The sequence below is a fragment of the Benincasa hispida genome, chromosome 4, assembly GCF_009727055.1.
Source record: "Benincasa hispida cultivar B227 chromosome 4, ASM972705v1, whole genome shotgun sequence".
Classification (NCBI taxonomy): domain Eukaryota; kingdom Viridiplantae; phylum Streptophyta; class Magnoliopsida; order Cucurbitales; family Cucurbitaceae; genus Benincasa; species Benincasa hispida.
This window is the reverse complement of record NC_052352.1, coordinates 10,613,922-10,630,572: the sequence shown is the minus strand read 5'-3', so window position 1 is coordinate 10,630,572 and position 16,651 is coordinate 10,613,922. Positions and strand designations below refer to the sequence as shown.

General features: G+C 29.5%; 1 protein-coding gene across 1 annotated transcript; it reads right to left on the bottom strand.

The window, feature by feature from the left end:
• Positions 1 to 9,738: 9,738 nt before the first annotated feature.
• LOC120076065 (putative transcription factor bHLH086) lies at positions 9,739 to 12,306 on the bottom strand. The gene is made up of 5 exons (XM_039029846.1): positions 11,749 to 12,306; positions 11,064 to 11,297; positions 10,916 to 10,981; positions 10,751 to 10,816; positions 9,739 to 9,951 (listed from the first exon to the last, which is right to left on the bottom strand). The coding sequence occupies exons 1-5, from the start codon at positions 12,304 to 12,306 to the stop codon at positions 9,853 to 9,855; spliced, it is 1,023 nt and encodes a 340-aa protein (XP_038885774.1). The 3' UTR covers positions 9,739 to 9,852.
• Between the last annotated feature and the right edge of the window lie 4,345 nt (positions 12,307 to 16,651).

Sequence of the window (16,651 nt, the reverse complement as noted above, 5' to 3'; positions counted from 1 at the left end):
GAAAATTAGTGGCCTAGGTGTCACCCTAATAAGCCATCTGATTATGCAACCCTTAGTATAAAAGAGAGTTCTGAAAGAATAGCTCAGTTTAGTTAGTGTCTATAGACATAATAGACTAAGTGGCCTAGGTGTCACCCTAATAGACTAAGTGGCATGATTAAGGTCTTTATGTTGAAGATGCATCTCTCGACAAGTTTAATTAAATTGTAGAATTGTGTTTTATAGGTAGTTTGTTATTATGTAATGTTACTCCAAAGTTAAGGATTTGTGGATATTATGTTATATTTAAGACGAATAGTATTAGTAGTTGTTTACTTGACAAATTCTTAAGATTCAAACATGTTTTCAAGATATTATTTACTTTTGTAGATATCTAATTAATTTTGGTAATTTTTATTTTAGTTTACCTGATATTTGTAAGATTCAAACATGTATGACATTTGTAAAAAGAATATATATATAATTTAGTAAATAAAGAAAAAAAATATTTCGACGCTTAAATATGTAATCCCGACGGTACATAGGGTCGAAAAAAAGTGTAATTTCATGCATTTTTTAATCTTTTCTTGAATCTAAAACTGGTTAACGTCGACAAAAGTAACCAACTCTTGATGGTATAGGGGTCAGGAAAAGTGAAATTGCACGGTAAAATAGTTCTCATGATAACTTTTACCGAATGTAATAATGTAGAGGAAGCATCGAGATAAGTAACCATATCCTGACGCCAAAAATAACCATCGGCATATGCTAACTTCGCCCGACGGTAGTAATTTATTCTTACCATCGAGAGAAATGACTTATCTCGACGGCTTCGTTTAGGGTCTGTAGAAAGCCCCATTATTGATCCGTCGAGATATCTTTTTTTTTCTTACAACAAGGCTTTTTGGGTCAGGTAAGGTTCTCCTAACAGCATTTTAAACTTTAGCCGACAGTTTTCGTCGTCGAAAAATGTCCAAGTTTTTGCAGTAACTTTCAAATTAAAGATGTTTAGAAACTCAATTTTTAAGGTTTACATGTATATTTTGATAACATCACTATGTGGGTCTTTCAAATAAAAGATGAAAAAGTAAGAAATAGGTTAGAAAAACTAATTTTTAGAAAAGAGGTTAGTTTTGAAATTATATCAATTTTTTATGTTGGAAATTGCAAATTCCCGCTAAATTTTAACATTTCAATATGCATGAATTAAAATAGCAAAGAGCCAAAATATTTATTTTACCCAAAAATTGTAATTATATTTTTAAACAACATTTATTTCCATTGTAAAAATTATTGGCAAAATCCTAATGCTACATCTTTCAAATTTAAAGTAGGTTAGTTTTAAATATAGAAAAATGAATGAATATATTTATAAATATAATAAAATTTTACTATCTATCTGTGATAGACTACTATCTAAATCTATCTGTGTCATGATAGACACAGATAGTAATCTATCACGGTCTATCAGAGATAACTATGATATTTTATTATTATTTATGAATATTTTTAGCATTTTTTTCATTTAAAATATTTTTTCTTTAAAATATATGGCCCAAATAGGCAAATTGGTATGAAACGATAGATTAACAATTACATTAAGTTTTAAATTTGAACCTTACTCACACCTACCATGCGACATTTCTCATAAATTGTATCTATATTTATTTATTTGTAATCCATTCCAACCAAGCCAAATCCTTACCCATTTCCATCTAGCACAGCAGCATCATGTCAATTAACATCATACCCATAAGAACTAAATACAATTATAAATGATCAATATGAATAGCTCAACAAATACATACTATCAATTTTGAGATTAGAAGTTCGATTCATCCATTCTATATAACATATTGTAAAAAATATATATAATCAAAATTATATTTGAAATGATTTTGAACATGACTTAAAGTGCGACCAAAGTCTCACATTAGTTAAACAAGGAGAAAAACACAGACGTACATAAATAATATACATTTTAAGTGCAATTAATAGCAAACAATTTATACCTAAAATGAACAATACTATTCTATTGTAGAGATATGTGATGATTGTGTTTTGATTTTCCTTACAATGATAAATGTGATTTTAATAATTTTAGTCCATAAAGAGTTTTTCATAACAAAGAATGTATGTTACAATAGTAATTTAATCCAGTATTTTGTTAAATATTTTTGGGGCATGGAACTTTAGAGGAAATTTTCCTATATAGTACGATCTCTCAATTACATTATCATTCTTTTAAAAGTAGAGTGAGGATCGATAATATTAATTTAGAATTTACTAATATTTATAAAGATAAATTTATAGTGTGAATAAATGAAATAACTACCTTTGTAATATTAGAAATTTTCCTGAACTTTAGCAAAGGCACGCGTGTGACAGCCACTAGTTTCTCTCCAATGTGGATTCCCCATGTTAAATGTTAAAAAGCTTAATTGACTTTGTTTTCTTTCTATTGTTTATTTATTTAAAAGAAAAAAAAAAAAAAAGGCGTTTTTCAATTGAAGCATTGAATTTGCGGCAGTTGGATAAGGTGGCTGAGTTTTATGTGGTTTTTGGCATCTCCTCTTAACAATAAAACATATTGCCTCGAGACGACTTTGTTCCCCTCCACTAACATTATTATTAATGTTTCTTTCCAACTTTATTTCTAATTTTGTTTCTTATCTATAATTATAACTCCAAATCTCTAATTTCATTTTATAGGTTTTTTTTTCTTTTCTGTAAATATTTAAGCCCCATACATAATTATTTTATTTTTTATTTTTAAAAGATAAGTTTATAAGTTCTACCTTCACCTATGATTTCTTTATTTGGTAATTTATTTTCTAAAAATTCACGTCAAATTTCGAAAACTAAAAAAAATAATTTCATAAAACTTGTTTTTGTTTTATGAATTTGGCTAAGAATTCAAATGTTTACTTGAAAAAAAACAAAAAAGTGAGAAAAACAAACATCATTTTTAAAGATTAAAATTCAACAAGACTGGTTTATTTGTGAAGAATATAAACTCATACATCAACATCAAGAAGCTGTTTCACATTTTTTTAATTTTTATCGTTAGTTATTGTAATTACGTGTATCAAAAATATTATTTAAACTCATCATTTACAAATTTTAGATACAACAACAAATACATAGATTCAAGAAAATCTTGAGCAATCTGTAAAGAAAAGGGTCTGTGACTTAGCTTCATAATAAAAACTCTCTCCTTCCCATGGACGTATGCTTTCATAGCCGAACCACGTACATCGCAGTATATTTTTTCTTCTTCTCTTCTCATCGTCTACAAGATTGTCCATCGTTTACCTTTTCTCTTCATATCGTCTAGTAGATCAGAACGATCGTCTACCTTTCCTTCAAGCAATCGTCTACACGATTGCGCGAACGTTTATCTTCCTTCAAGCAATTGTCTGCACAATTGTGTGATCGTCTACCTTCCTTCGAGCAATCATCTACACGATTGCATGATCGTCTACATCTTTTCTTCTGTCATCATCTACCCGACTGCAAGCATCGTATCGTTTACTCATAAATAATCGCACAGATTAAACAAAAACTCATTAAGGTTAGAAGAAAGAAAAGAATACAGAAAGGCAGAGAGAGAAAGAAATTTCGTTTTGCACCCATTAGAAACAAAGTCTTTTTCATTTTCCATCAGACAAAATTTTAGTGGGATCATCCACTTGTTAGCCATCAGCTGGAAAATCGTGGGCACTTCTTAACCAAGTTCTCTACCAACCAAGAAATTTGGGGCAAAGATCAGGGCCTCCTGAATTGGATCAAGGTAAAAGGGCTTCTTTATTTTTCATCATTTGGGCTAAAATAGTTTTTCTTTTGCAGAAGCAGACCCATCGAAGAAGCAGACCTAACAATTTGTATTTGTGCTTAGTGGTGTCATATATTAGGGGTGATTGTCAGGTAGTGTTGTTGATTTTGGGCTCAACCAAGAACCAAACCAAACCATTACCATTGGTTTTACAAAAAAAATGGATTCAAATCAATGTCCAACAAAGAACATAACCAATGGATTGGATTTATTTGGATCGATCTATTATTGATTTGGTTCTCGCTTTTTACATTTTTTTCTTCAATTTTTTTTTTTTTCTACTTTGTGTTTGAATGGATCCTTTTATGCTAATTTAAAATTGAAAAAGGATTTTTTTTTATATAAATTTGAAATTTGACATTTTTTTTTTACATTTTTCTAAAATAAAAAACATACACGTTCCATAATAATTAGTCTTTTTCTAAACAACAAATATATGTGCATCATAATAGTTAAAATACTAAAAGATACCTAATGAAGAGTATATATATATATATATATATAAACAATTGTTTAGGTTCGGTTTTGATTGTTTTTTTAATAAAGAATCGATCCAAGTTAATATTTTTTTATTTTCTCCAAATACAAACTAAGATTTTCAATTTTATATTAAAAAATCAAGCCAAACCATGTTTGGATTTTCGGTTTTTCGGTTTGTTGTTACACTCCTACCATATATAATATTGAAATGCAATATTGCCCCTTCTGATACCTTATCCAAAAATGAAAAATGCTTGAATATATCGATTTCGTAAGAACCCATGATGAAAAGTTTTGTAGAGTCATTCATCTCTTCTTGAATTTTACAATTTAAACCTAAGTGAAGTGACTATTTGAGTTGGTAAACAGAAAAAAAATTGAAACAACATAGTTTATTAGAGATTACAACCCTAGTTAATGCTATTGATTCAATAGCATCTTTAATAATTAATCCTCCAAGATTAATTGCATAATAGATCACTTTTTTTTTTTTTCAAAAAAGAAATCTCAAAGTGAGGTTTATATGAGTAAATAGTAAGAGTTTAATGGGCAAATTTTTATTTTAATAATGAAAAAAAAGTCCACGCCAATTTCAATATAGAGTAGAAATTATGATAACAAAAGAACCTTTTTTGATAAAGTTTTGAGAATATAAAAGAAATTGGCGTGGCCACCATAAATTAATGCAATCATAAGATGAAGTTATTAGCACTAATTAGAAAGAAAAAAAAGTTTGTTCCTTGTTACATCTAGTCTTGTGTACAATTATTCCACAAAAAAGTTTATATTACTTAAATTAATTGTTAAATCAATGTGCTCTCTTTTATTATTATTTTTATGAAAAGATATTATAACGAATAGAAACATGCCATGTCACAAATCAAGGAACTAAGTTTAGGCCGATGTTGTCTTGTCTCCTTCTTATCACAATGAGAGAGAATAAAATGTTTTAAATTCTTGGATTATTTCTCCAAACTACTCTCCTTTTCCTATATATGAAAAGAAAACATATCGAATAATTAAATTAGATTATAGTCTTTTAGATACCATTTTAGTTCGGCAAGTCAATTTTAAATTTTTTTCTTATCCATTTACTAGTGGTAAAAATAGTTAATTTTGACTTGAGTTAAGACACTTAATTATATATTCAGCTAGTTACAAAATGGACAAAATAAATTATCGATATTAGATTTGTTGTCCAAACTTTTTAGTTTTGCAAGAAAAAAAAAAAGCAAAGAAACAAATCTAATCTACAATTTAAAACAAAAAATGTAAAAAATGTACAAATACACTTGATACACACTTGATGTACGTTTGATCCACACTTAATATATCTGATACACTTGAAATACTTGATACCTTTGACATACTTAATACCCCTTGATACACTACTAATATACATTTGATACACCTATAAATTTTTGTTTTTTTTTTTTTTAAAAAAAAAAACTTGAACTTCTTCTTCTTCGAAAGCAGCAACCCCTCCCTCATCCCCCAACATCTCTCTGCAAACAACCTGCTCCACCTCCATCATCCGTCACACGTCCGGTCTCCGATCATCAGTTTTCTCTTTCTCTCTCTATCTCCCCACCCCCTCTCACATCTCTCTTTCACCAACTCCATACCATTTGTTGCGACTGCCGCTCCATCTCTCCATTGCTTACCTCTGTCGACCACAGCATATCCGATCACCAATCGTCGGTTGCCACTTCTCTTTATATGTTTCTTTCTCTCTCTATTAATTAATTGTTTAGGGATTCATGTAATAAAAATAATTAGAAATTCATAAAGAGGATTGTATATTTACCATATTTATAAAATTTGAAAAGTAAAAGTCATAATGGCTAAACCCTAAACTTAATTTGTTACCCAATATAATTTTCCTTACATATTTATGCCTAAACGCGATTTGCTATATGCAAATTTCAAAATTTATTGGTTTTCAAGAAAATATCTCTTTTTTTTTTTTTAGTTCAACAATTATCGAGATGAGAGATTGAATCATCAACTTTTAAAGTGATAATTAGGGTATATTTATTATAACATTAAGTGGTAATTAGGGTATATTTATTATAACATTCGTGTAATTTTGGGTCTTATTTTGGCCCATCTATGAAGAATAAGACTCAAAATTAGGATAATTAGGATATATTTATTCTAACCATCAACTTTTAAATAGTAATTGGGTTTTCACCCTTTTTTTCTTTAATTTTATTTTACCAAAATACCCTTATCATAATTAGTTGTTATTGGTTATTATAAATTTGGAAATTTGCAATGTTTCTGTTATGTATTTTATTTTGAATTTGAGATTTCTTTTTCCTTTTGATTTTCAGTTGAATATTTTCAAACGCATTATTTTCTTTTTTGATTTTACTTTTTTTAGAAAAATCACAAAACAATCAAATATTTTTTGTTAAAAATCCTTATATTATTGTTTTTAAAAATAAGTAAAAACAAGAAAAAAAAATCGTCATGGTTTTTTTTTTTTTTTTTGCCTTTTCAGTTTTCATTTCATTTTTCTAAAAAGTTTGACATAAATTTTTTTCCGATTTATCATTTTTAAACATTAATTCTTTTCCAGATCTTGTTTCTAAACTATCAATTGCATACATGGATTTTTTTTTCATTTTTTAAATATTTCGACAACATTAGTTACCTACATAAAAGTTATTTTATAGATTTTTTTTCCTTTTTAATATTGCAAAAAGTTATTATAATAATTGGCATGTTAAATAAAATTCCTAATTATTTCGTATAAGATAAATTTGTAAAAATTATAAACTTTTAACCTTTTGTAATATTAAGAAACTTCGGTCTAAAATGTGTATTTGCAATCACTTAACTTAAAAAAGGAGAAGAAAAAGGAAAAAGTCTCCTCAAAATTAAGTATAAAGTCCCATCAAAATTAAATCAAATTATTGGAACAGTTAAAAAAAAAAAAAAGTGAAAAGAAAGATATTGGGGCCAACTATACACGCATGCAATTAAGAGACCAAATTTCCACACTTCTCCTGCCTTTTCCATCATTAAATCATACTACCTTCTTTTTTAACTTTTTACGTTTTACCCATAAATTATAATGTTTCATTTCTCTTAACTTAAACATTATATAGATTAATCCAAAGTACATATTTGATTGGTAGCTTTTCTTTTGGCAAGCTATAAAAAAATATATATATGTTTCAATTCTATTATTTTGTTTCCAAAATATCCTAATTCTTTCTAAAGTTATAACAACAATCTTAACCGCTCTTAAAATGGTTTTAAAACTATTCTTGTGGGAGTAAAATTTTTGGAATATTTGATGAAAAGTTGTTTTTTTAAAACTTAATCTAAACATACGTCATAGTCACTGTCATTTCAATATTTTGCCAATGATCTACATGAGAAGTGTAGCTTTGAAACATTTATAAAGATAATATTGGCTCGGGATTGACTTCTGAAAAGATAGAGTTGAATAATTATATCAATCATGGAATTGACCTTATTAGAGAGAAGGGAAAGTGTCTTTTGTGTTTTTTTTTTTTTTAAAATAGAGGTTGAGTAAGGGGGCGGAACTTGCCACTTCTCAACTGCAATAATAGGGAATGGATCCTTCAAAAATAGAATGAGTTTGCAATGACTAACACAATCAAGCCACTATTTTTTTTCGGGGAGTTTGCAATATTTTTTTTTTCTTGTGTAACCTTTTATTTTTTAAAGAAGGTGAGTATTTTCTAATAAATATGGGTAAAGTTTGTGAATATATTTTATTATTTAGCCTTTTATTTTACCTCAAGTTACGAATTCATTTATTTATAGACTTAAATCTTTATAACTTATTCATTAATATAGCCAACATAGCATAACTCAACTCAGATTTTAAATATATATAATTAACCAAAGATTAGAGATTTGAATCACTCAATCCACCATATTATCAAGAAAAAAATTGTTTATCAATATACAATCTAAGTATATATAGATTACACAAAATTAATTTATGATCTAAAGTTTCTATAGAGAGGTAAGACTTATTAATTTAACCATCCATTCATGGAAGAAAATTGGCTCTAAGTTGCTCTAAGTTTTTTTTTTGTAACTTACTTGATATTAGTATCTATATTTGTATTAAAAAAAGTCTCTATATTGAAAATATTTTGTTTTTATTAAAACATTGATATTGAAAATTGATCTTAAATTTTCACAATGTGTTTAGCATAAGTGTAATTTTCATATTTTAAGAGAAATATTATAAAATGGGGAAATATTAACTAAGCATGCTTTGAAGAAGAAAAAAATAATTATAAAATGGAAATTTATTTGGTGTTTCTCATTTCCACACAGAAGGGTTGTTGGGCTGGATCACTTAATGGGCTTCCCACAATCATTGCAACAATAAGAATCCAACGATACTTCAAAATTTCACACAAAAAAAAGTCCAATAACTACAAATAATTAGCACTATTTCAGTTGATTTATCCTCTTGTTAGCATGTTGTATAAATTTTCAAAACCTTTAATTTCATCTAATTAAATCTTATGGAAATATCTTAATACTCAATTATTTTTATATTCTAAAGTTTGGCATGAAATTAAGTTTGATTAATGTACAAACTCATCTTTAAACAATTAGCCAAAAATTACAAAGTTCAACAAAAAAAAAAAAAAAAAATAGCTCTAATAACTTTGTTCTTTGAAATTATTATCAATTTTGTATCATATATTCATTGAAACCAAGGAATAACTTTTTTTTTTTTAATGATTTTTCAAACCAACACTAATCAGATGGTAAAAATGTCTACACTTTCAAATTTAAGGTTAATTAAGAATTCCATGCTTATCTAAGTTTGAGATGCAATTCGATAAAAATCAATACAACTTTTCATCCAAACTTTTATCAAAATATTATACCAAAACTAAATTTTTATTTTTATTTTTTGAAAAGTACAACAGGCAAAATTGATGTAAGAAAATAAAAATATATTTATTTATTTTCTTAGCTGTATAAGTGAATAAGATATGATGTGATGATACATGATATGATAAATGATCAATATATGAGTTAGACGATTCTTTATTTCACTAATGAAATATCTTAATATAAATTATAGCAAAGTTCTAACATTCAAGATGAATAAATGGTCAGATATCTAAACAAAAATCTAAGATATTGTATAATTAAAATTCTATACATTACAAATATTTTTCTTAACTCCTCTCGAACCACATACCTTTTACCGTTAAATTAGGTTTACTTTGACTCTAAATCATTACAAACGATTAGTTCTATAAACCACTCTTCAAAATGAAAATTCTAAATATTAATTTCAGCTCTATATCATATCTATAAACGTTTAAAATATTATATAATTTCAAAGTGCCAAAGTTGGCTGAAATTGTTGGTGCCATAAACTTGGAGAGTTTGAGGAATAATGATTGTGAAGGATTGTATGAGGATTCTCCTCATGATTATAATGTTATTAAACTTAGGATCAAAATATTTATATATATATAGCTTAATTATATTGAGTTAATTAAACAATACAAGGGTAAAAAGGGAAATAAAAATGTGTCTCAATGTGATAGAAATGGAGAGAGGTTCTGTTGAAGGCCAAGGTCCATTCCATTGTAAGCCAAAGGAGCAAACATCCACATCTCATCTGAGCTCAATAACTGCATAAAATGAAACAATGGCATTTTAGTAAATTTGCTTTTATATGTATATATATTTGAAATTAATTATTAATTGTTATAAATCAATGAGATATAGAAAATAAATAAATAAATAAATGACGGTCGGTTTGAAGATATTCCTTTTATTTATGTAAAATAGACTTGATGATTTCCTAACCGTTCTTTTATTTTGAATCTACATTTAATTTTTTAATGCTAAAAGAATAGTCTTACATTTTGTCGGCAAAATTTTAAAAATAGCTAAAAAAAAAAATTATGAAAAATATTATTCACATGACTTACATACCAAATTTTTAAAAAATACACATGCAATGCCACTTTGCTAGACAATTGAAAAACATATAGAAAATATACACAGTGGTCTATTTTCAATTTGGTTCTTAATTTTTTTAAATTCAAAATTTTATCTTTAATGTATTACATCTAAGTACGTGATAATTTTCAGATACTATTTGATCCATAAAATCTAATCTGTCAATGTAACCCAATATAAGACGTAATTAATGGTTCAAATTTCTATTCCATTGTCATGATACTAAAACAAAGTTAAAGTGATATATATTCATAAAAGTTTATTTAATTAGAAAAAAAAAATTGAATGTAAATCTCCTAATTAATTACGTCCCTCAGGTAAATAAATTATCTTTACACGAATGAGAAATTATATGATTATTTTAAACGGTATTTTTTATTTTTAATTTTTGAAACTTGTTTATAAACGTTAAAGTTACTTATAAGAGCTGCAAAAACTTGAAGTTATTGGGTTAATTTGTGTTACCTTGATTTGGAGCTGCAAAAACTTGACATAATGAACTGCTTCTTCAAGCATGGTACTGATATCAACCTGATATTTCATCATCAAATTGGTCCAAATTAATATTTTATGTAATTTTCCCATTTGATAATGAAAAAATATAATAAGAGTGGGACTTTTGATGCTGACCTTGGTTCCATTTGGAACAAGTTTCTGTAAGATTCTCAATCGCTCATTGATTCTTTCCCTTCGTTTCTGAAACCAAAAACCAATAATTATAATCTCACTCGTTTCAAAGATATATATATGAAAGAGAAGAATAAAGAAAGATGCTTACTCTAGCGTAGAGGCTTTGGGGATCCGTGGCCGACCCTCTGCTTGCTCTGCTTTTCCTGTTCAAGCCGCTGTCGGAGGTGGCGGCCGAGCCACCGCCGTTTCCCTCCTCGGAATCATTCTCTTCCTGATCTGAACTGTAACTAATGGAGCTCTGTCCTTCTGATGCTCCACCTGTATTCCCTTCTTCCTCTACACTTGCCCCTATTCTCTTCTCTGTTTTCTTCTTCCTCTGCCCCTGAATTTTCCATTATTAAACTAGCTTCAATTATATTTATACTTAAATTTATAATTATCCATCAACTTATCAAAAATTTATTTTAGGACATTTGGAGACACAGTGTGGTTTTTGAAGTCTAACCGTGTAATCTATATAAAGAATTAATGTCATGAAATTGATGTGTCATAGTGGTGGAGTCCATAAATTATTGGGTTAAATGAGAAATGAAGTTCACTTTAAGCTCTCAACTCTAAAAAATGTTCTTTTTATTTTTTGGGATTTGATAAGAAAATGATTTAAGTGCAGTGTACTCAAATAATTTTTTTTTATAAAAAAAAATTAAAATTATCACGTGACAATATTTCTAAGTTGAATAAATGAAAGAAAGGTGAAAATGCACATATATACAAATATAAATTTTAAAAATAAAAATAAAATCATTATCAAACAGAGTAGCAGGAGGGCTTACATGTGAGGAAATCCGAGTTTTCTTCTTCTGATCGTCAGAAATGTCTCCATTATTGACTTTCCTCTTCAATGCAATTGGTTTGTTTCCGGCACCGGTGGAATCTACCAGCTGCGACGGCGGAGGGTGGCTACCTTGTAGTACATTGTGCTCAATGAATCTCTCTGCGCTAGAATCTTCCCCGTCAGCGGCGGCGGTGGCGGTGGCAAGAGCATTATCGATTTCCTCGATTAAAACATCAGAAAAAAACAAAGACCCGAAATTCCTCTCATCAATTGGCATAAAAAAATCACTCGAATTCGGAATCGAAACTGAAGCATTAGAATGATCAGTAGTACTGCAGCTACTACAACTCCTTATGTCCTGTTTACAATTGCTCTGCAAATTAGGAACAAAAGCATCCAATGAATAGAACCAGCTGTTGACACCATTGTTGGGCGATGGAAGCTCACTGGAACAATGATTAGCCACCGGAATATGGGTCTGATTTATCTCTTCCGATGAGAATAAGGCGGCGAAAGATTCCCATTCCCCATCGAAAAAACCTCCCAAAGCCTCCATTGTTAAAGAAAGAAAAATTAAAGCTTTTGTGTTTGGGCTTTGGGGTTGCTTGAAATTGAATGAGGTTTAAGATGAATGGCATATTTATACCCAACGCTGTGATGGGCAATGTGATAATATAATTTGACTTGTAGGGAATTTGTTTAATGATTGATTAAGTAATTGTTTAAGCTTAATTATTCTTTTTGTGGAATTTTATGATGGATTTGATTGGAGAAGAAGAGTCCAGTGTGGGGGCCCTCAAAAGAAAGGAGACTCCAACTCATAAATGGGGCCAAGGTTCATGCAATAATAGGGTTTGCCATATAGAATTATTAGAATAATTCGACCATCTCTTTCATTCACAAAGATATACATACATATATATATATATAACAGATTACTTTTTTTTTTTTTTTATTTAAATTCAACAAACTATATTTTATGATATATCAAACTTCAACAAATTATGAAAGGGAGAGAATTTATATTTTAAGGCAGAAAAATGCTTATGAAAACCGTATTAAACTATTTTGAAGAAAGACCGTATTTATCGACTAATTCGTGGTCATTCTAATAGTCGTGACCTATCTTCAAATTAATTATTTATTGAAATAACACGCCTTATGAAATTGAAAAGATGTAACCCTTAATGAATAATAACATACCATTTATTTTGACAATATATATAAAGATTGCTACGTGGCAATTTATGATTGGACACATGGGTAAGTTTACCTATCTTTGTATAACTCATATAAGTGTCAAACAACACGTGATATATATATATACTGTCTCTTATACACATCTAGATGTGTATAAGAGACAGATATATGGGTATTATTGAAGAGAATGCATGATGTATAGGTGTAATTTGAGCTGCACTAAGATTTATTTTTATAATTATTAACATGATATTTAATGACCATTTTTATTTTTTTTAATTTTGATTTATAAAAATTAATTTCATAAACACTTTCTCCTTTATAAGTTTCTTTGTTTTGTTGTCCATTTTTTTATCAATATTTTTAAAAATCAAACCAAAATTTGAAAACTGAAAAAAAAAATTCAAAAACTTGTTATTGTTTTTAGAATTTCAATAACTATAGTATAAAATTTAAAAGAAAATAGGTCTAAATTTTAAAATAAAAAAACTAAAAACAAAATTGTTACCGTTCTAAGTATTAATTAATAGCTTTAAACATTATTGTCCTTAATTTTCATAGAAAAAAATATAAAGTCATTATCGATTTATCATTATCATAACGCAATACTCAATTCAACTTCATAAGTACATGAAGTTCAATCCTTTGTGTGTTTAAACATTTTTCCATGACTTAAATAAATAAACTATTAGAGTGAAAAAGGGGAAAGATAAAAATAGTTTTTCTCTTTCATATATCTCAATATTCAGAAAAATATATTATAAATACAACCAATGAGAAAAGAAGAAAATAACTATCAATAGAAAAATAACAAAAATTGTTATAACTAATATCCCCCCTCAAGTTGGACTAAAAAGATTTGACAAACCTAACTTGGATCTTATAGTAGAAAAAATTGAGAAAGGAAGAGCCTTAGTAAAACCATCAACAAGTTGATGCAGAGACTGAACAGGCAGCAGTTTAACAGAACCATCAGCAACCTTATCCCTGACAAAATGACAATTAAGCTCGATATGTTTGGTTCTCTCATGAAAAATAGGATTTATGGCAAGGTGAATAGTGGCTTGGTTATCACAATATAGCAAAGATGGTTGATGAACAAGAACAAGAAGATCATGAAGAAGAGATTGAAGCCAAATAAGTTCACATGTTGTTGAAGCAAGAGCTCGATATTCAACCTCAGCTGAAGACCATGAAACCACATTCTGCTTCTTAGATTTCCAAGAAACAAGAGAGCTGCCCAAAAAAATGCAAAAAACCGATTGTAGATTTCTTTGTATCGGGGCAAGAAGCCCAATCAGAATCGGCAAAGGCACGAAACTGAAAGGAGTCTGCAAGTGAAATGAAAATGCCTTGTCCGGGAGTTGACTTTAAGTATTGCAATAGATGATATTCTGTTGATAGATGAACTTTGCAAGGTTTGGCCACAAATTTACTAAGCTTATTAACTGCAAACACAATATCCGGTCTAGAAATAGCTAAGTAGAGAAGCATGCCAATCAACCTTCTATAGGAAGAGGGATCACTGAGTACATCTTGATCAGATTGTCGAAGTTTAACATTCAAATCCATGGGAACAATGACAAGTTTGGCACTAAGGAGATCAGCATCTTCTAAAATTTGAAAAGTATAATGCCTTTGTGAAATAGAAAAGCCTTGAGATAAACGAGCAAGCTCAAGGCCCAAAAAATACTTCAACAGACCAAGATCTTTGAGCTTGAATGTAACATTCAACAACTGTTTAAGTTCATCAATAAGCTTCACATTTGCACCAGTTATGATAATGTCATCAACATATACTAACAAGGCAATAAAACTGGGACCAGAACCTCGAACAAACAAAGAGTAATCGGCCTAGCCCAAAAAATACTTCAACAGACCAAGATCTTTGAGCTTGGATGTAACATTCAACAACTGTTTAAGTTCATCAATAAGCTTCACATTTGCACCAGTTATGATAATGTCATCAACATATACTAAAAGGCGATAAAACTGGGACCAGAACCTCGAACAAACAAAGAGTAATCGGCCTTAAACTGCTGAAATCCAAGAGAAACCAAAACATCAAAAAATTTGGCAAACCATTGTCGTGAAGCTTGTTTAAGACCATAAATGGACTTCTTTAAACAACAAACAGCTTGCCACTCTGAAGAACTTTAGGCGTATAACTAAGTGGAAGGTCCATATATACTTCTTCAAATAAATCTCCATGAAGAAAAGCATTGTTGACATCAAGTTGAACCATATGCCATCGATGGGTGATAGTCAAAACAAAAAGAACTCGAACAGTTACTAACTTTGCCACAGGGGAAAACGTCTCTAAGAAATAAGCTGAGCTTTGTATCTCTCAATAGATCCACATGCATGGTGTTTAACTTTATAGACCCATTTGCAGCTAATGCTATGTTTGGATAGAGGTAAAGAGACAACCTCCCAAGTATCATTATCTTCCATGGCTTGAAGTTTAAGTTTCATTATTGTTTTCCAATGATCATAAGGTATGGCTTGATGATAAAATTAGGGTTCATAATGTGAGGAAAGTGAAATGGAAAAGGTGTGAAAGGTAGGGGAAAGGCGGTCATAAGAAAGGGATGATGAGTGGAAGAGCTTGGGAGAGGTGTCTAAGTAGTTAGACTACAGTGATAGTCTTTGAGATAGGAAGGAGGTTTTAGTATTCTTGATGTTCTCCGAGGTGGAATGAGAGGTTGTGTATTTGGGAATGATGATGAAGAGGGTTGTTGAAATGAAAAGGAAGGGTTGGAAGAGAAGGTGAAATAATAAGGGCTGGGGAATAGTCAGTTGAGTTAAATGTGGGAAGGGAAGGAGATGTGTCAGGTCAAGAAACAGATGGAATAGTTGGAGGGGTAGAAGATTGAGGTTCTGAACAGGGGATTGATGGGGAAAGACTACTAGATAAAATAAGGTCAGTAGGATTGGTATATGAAGATGGTGCAGGCAAACGGAAGCATCTACATCAAAGGCTATAGGAAGAGAATATGATGAAAAAGGTTTGTTTGCTCATTTCCAAGGTAACTTTATGAAAATGAAATAGGTGTTCATGGAAAACAACATCTCAAGAAACAAAAAATTTGTTATTTGTGATATCAAAAAGTTTGTAGGCTTTCATACCTGGTGGATAACCAAGAAAAACAGCAGGTACAACCTTTGGTGCAAACTTGGAACAACCGTTGGATAATGTAGAGGCAAAGCATAGATATCCAAAAGTCCTTAGAATAGAATAGTCAGGCAAAGTACCCTGCAATAGTTCATAAAGTGTATTCCAACCAAGAATAGGTGAAGGTGTCCTATTAATAAGATATGTTGCAGTTAAGACGTTCATTCCAAAATTTGAGAGAAACTCTTGATTGAAAAACAATGCTCTGGAAACGTTTAACAAATGTTGATGTTTGCATTTAACAACTGAATTTTGTTCTGGTCTACCCACACGTGAATATTGGTGTAAAACCCCTTTTTGTAAGAAAGATTCAGTAAAAGATAGCTCAGGGGCGTTATCAGAATGAAACACTTTGATTCTCTTATCGTACTGAGTCTCAACATATGCAAAAGACTGAGGTACGATCTTCAAAACATCAGACTTGACATGAAGACCCAAGTGAATCTATTATGATCATCTACTAGGGTAAGGAAAAATTTATGTCAGCATGGGTAGATGTAGAAAATGGACCCCAAATATCAGCATG

What these genes read in the sequence shown, in the direction of transcription:
- LOC120076065 (XM_039029846.1), bottom strand. Translation starts at nt 12,306, where the DNA reads ATGGAGGCTTTGGGAGGTTTTTTCGATGGGGAATGGGAATCTTTCGCC. An exon ending in CCCAAAGCCTCTACGCTAGA is followed by an intron (nt 10,982 to 11,063) that starts GTAAGCATCTTT and finishes TTTTGGTTTCAG; the next exon opens with AAACGAAGGGAAAGAATCAA. An exon ending in TTTTGCAGCTCCAAATCAAG is followed by an intron (nt 9,952 to 10,750) that starts GTAACACAAATT and finishes CATTTTATGCAG; the next exon opens with TTATTGAGCTCAGATGAGAT.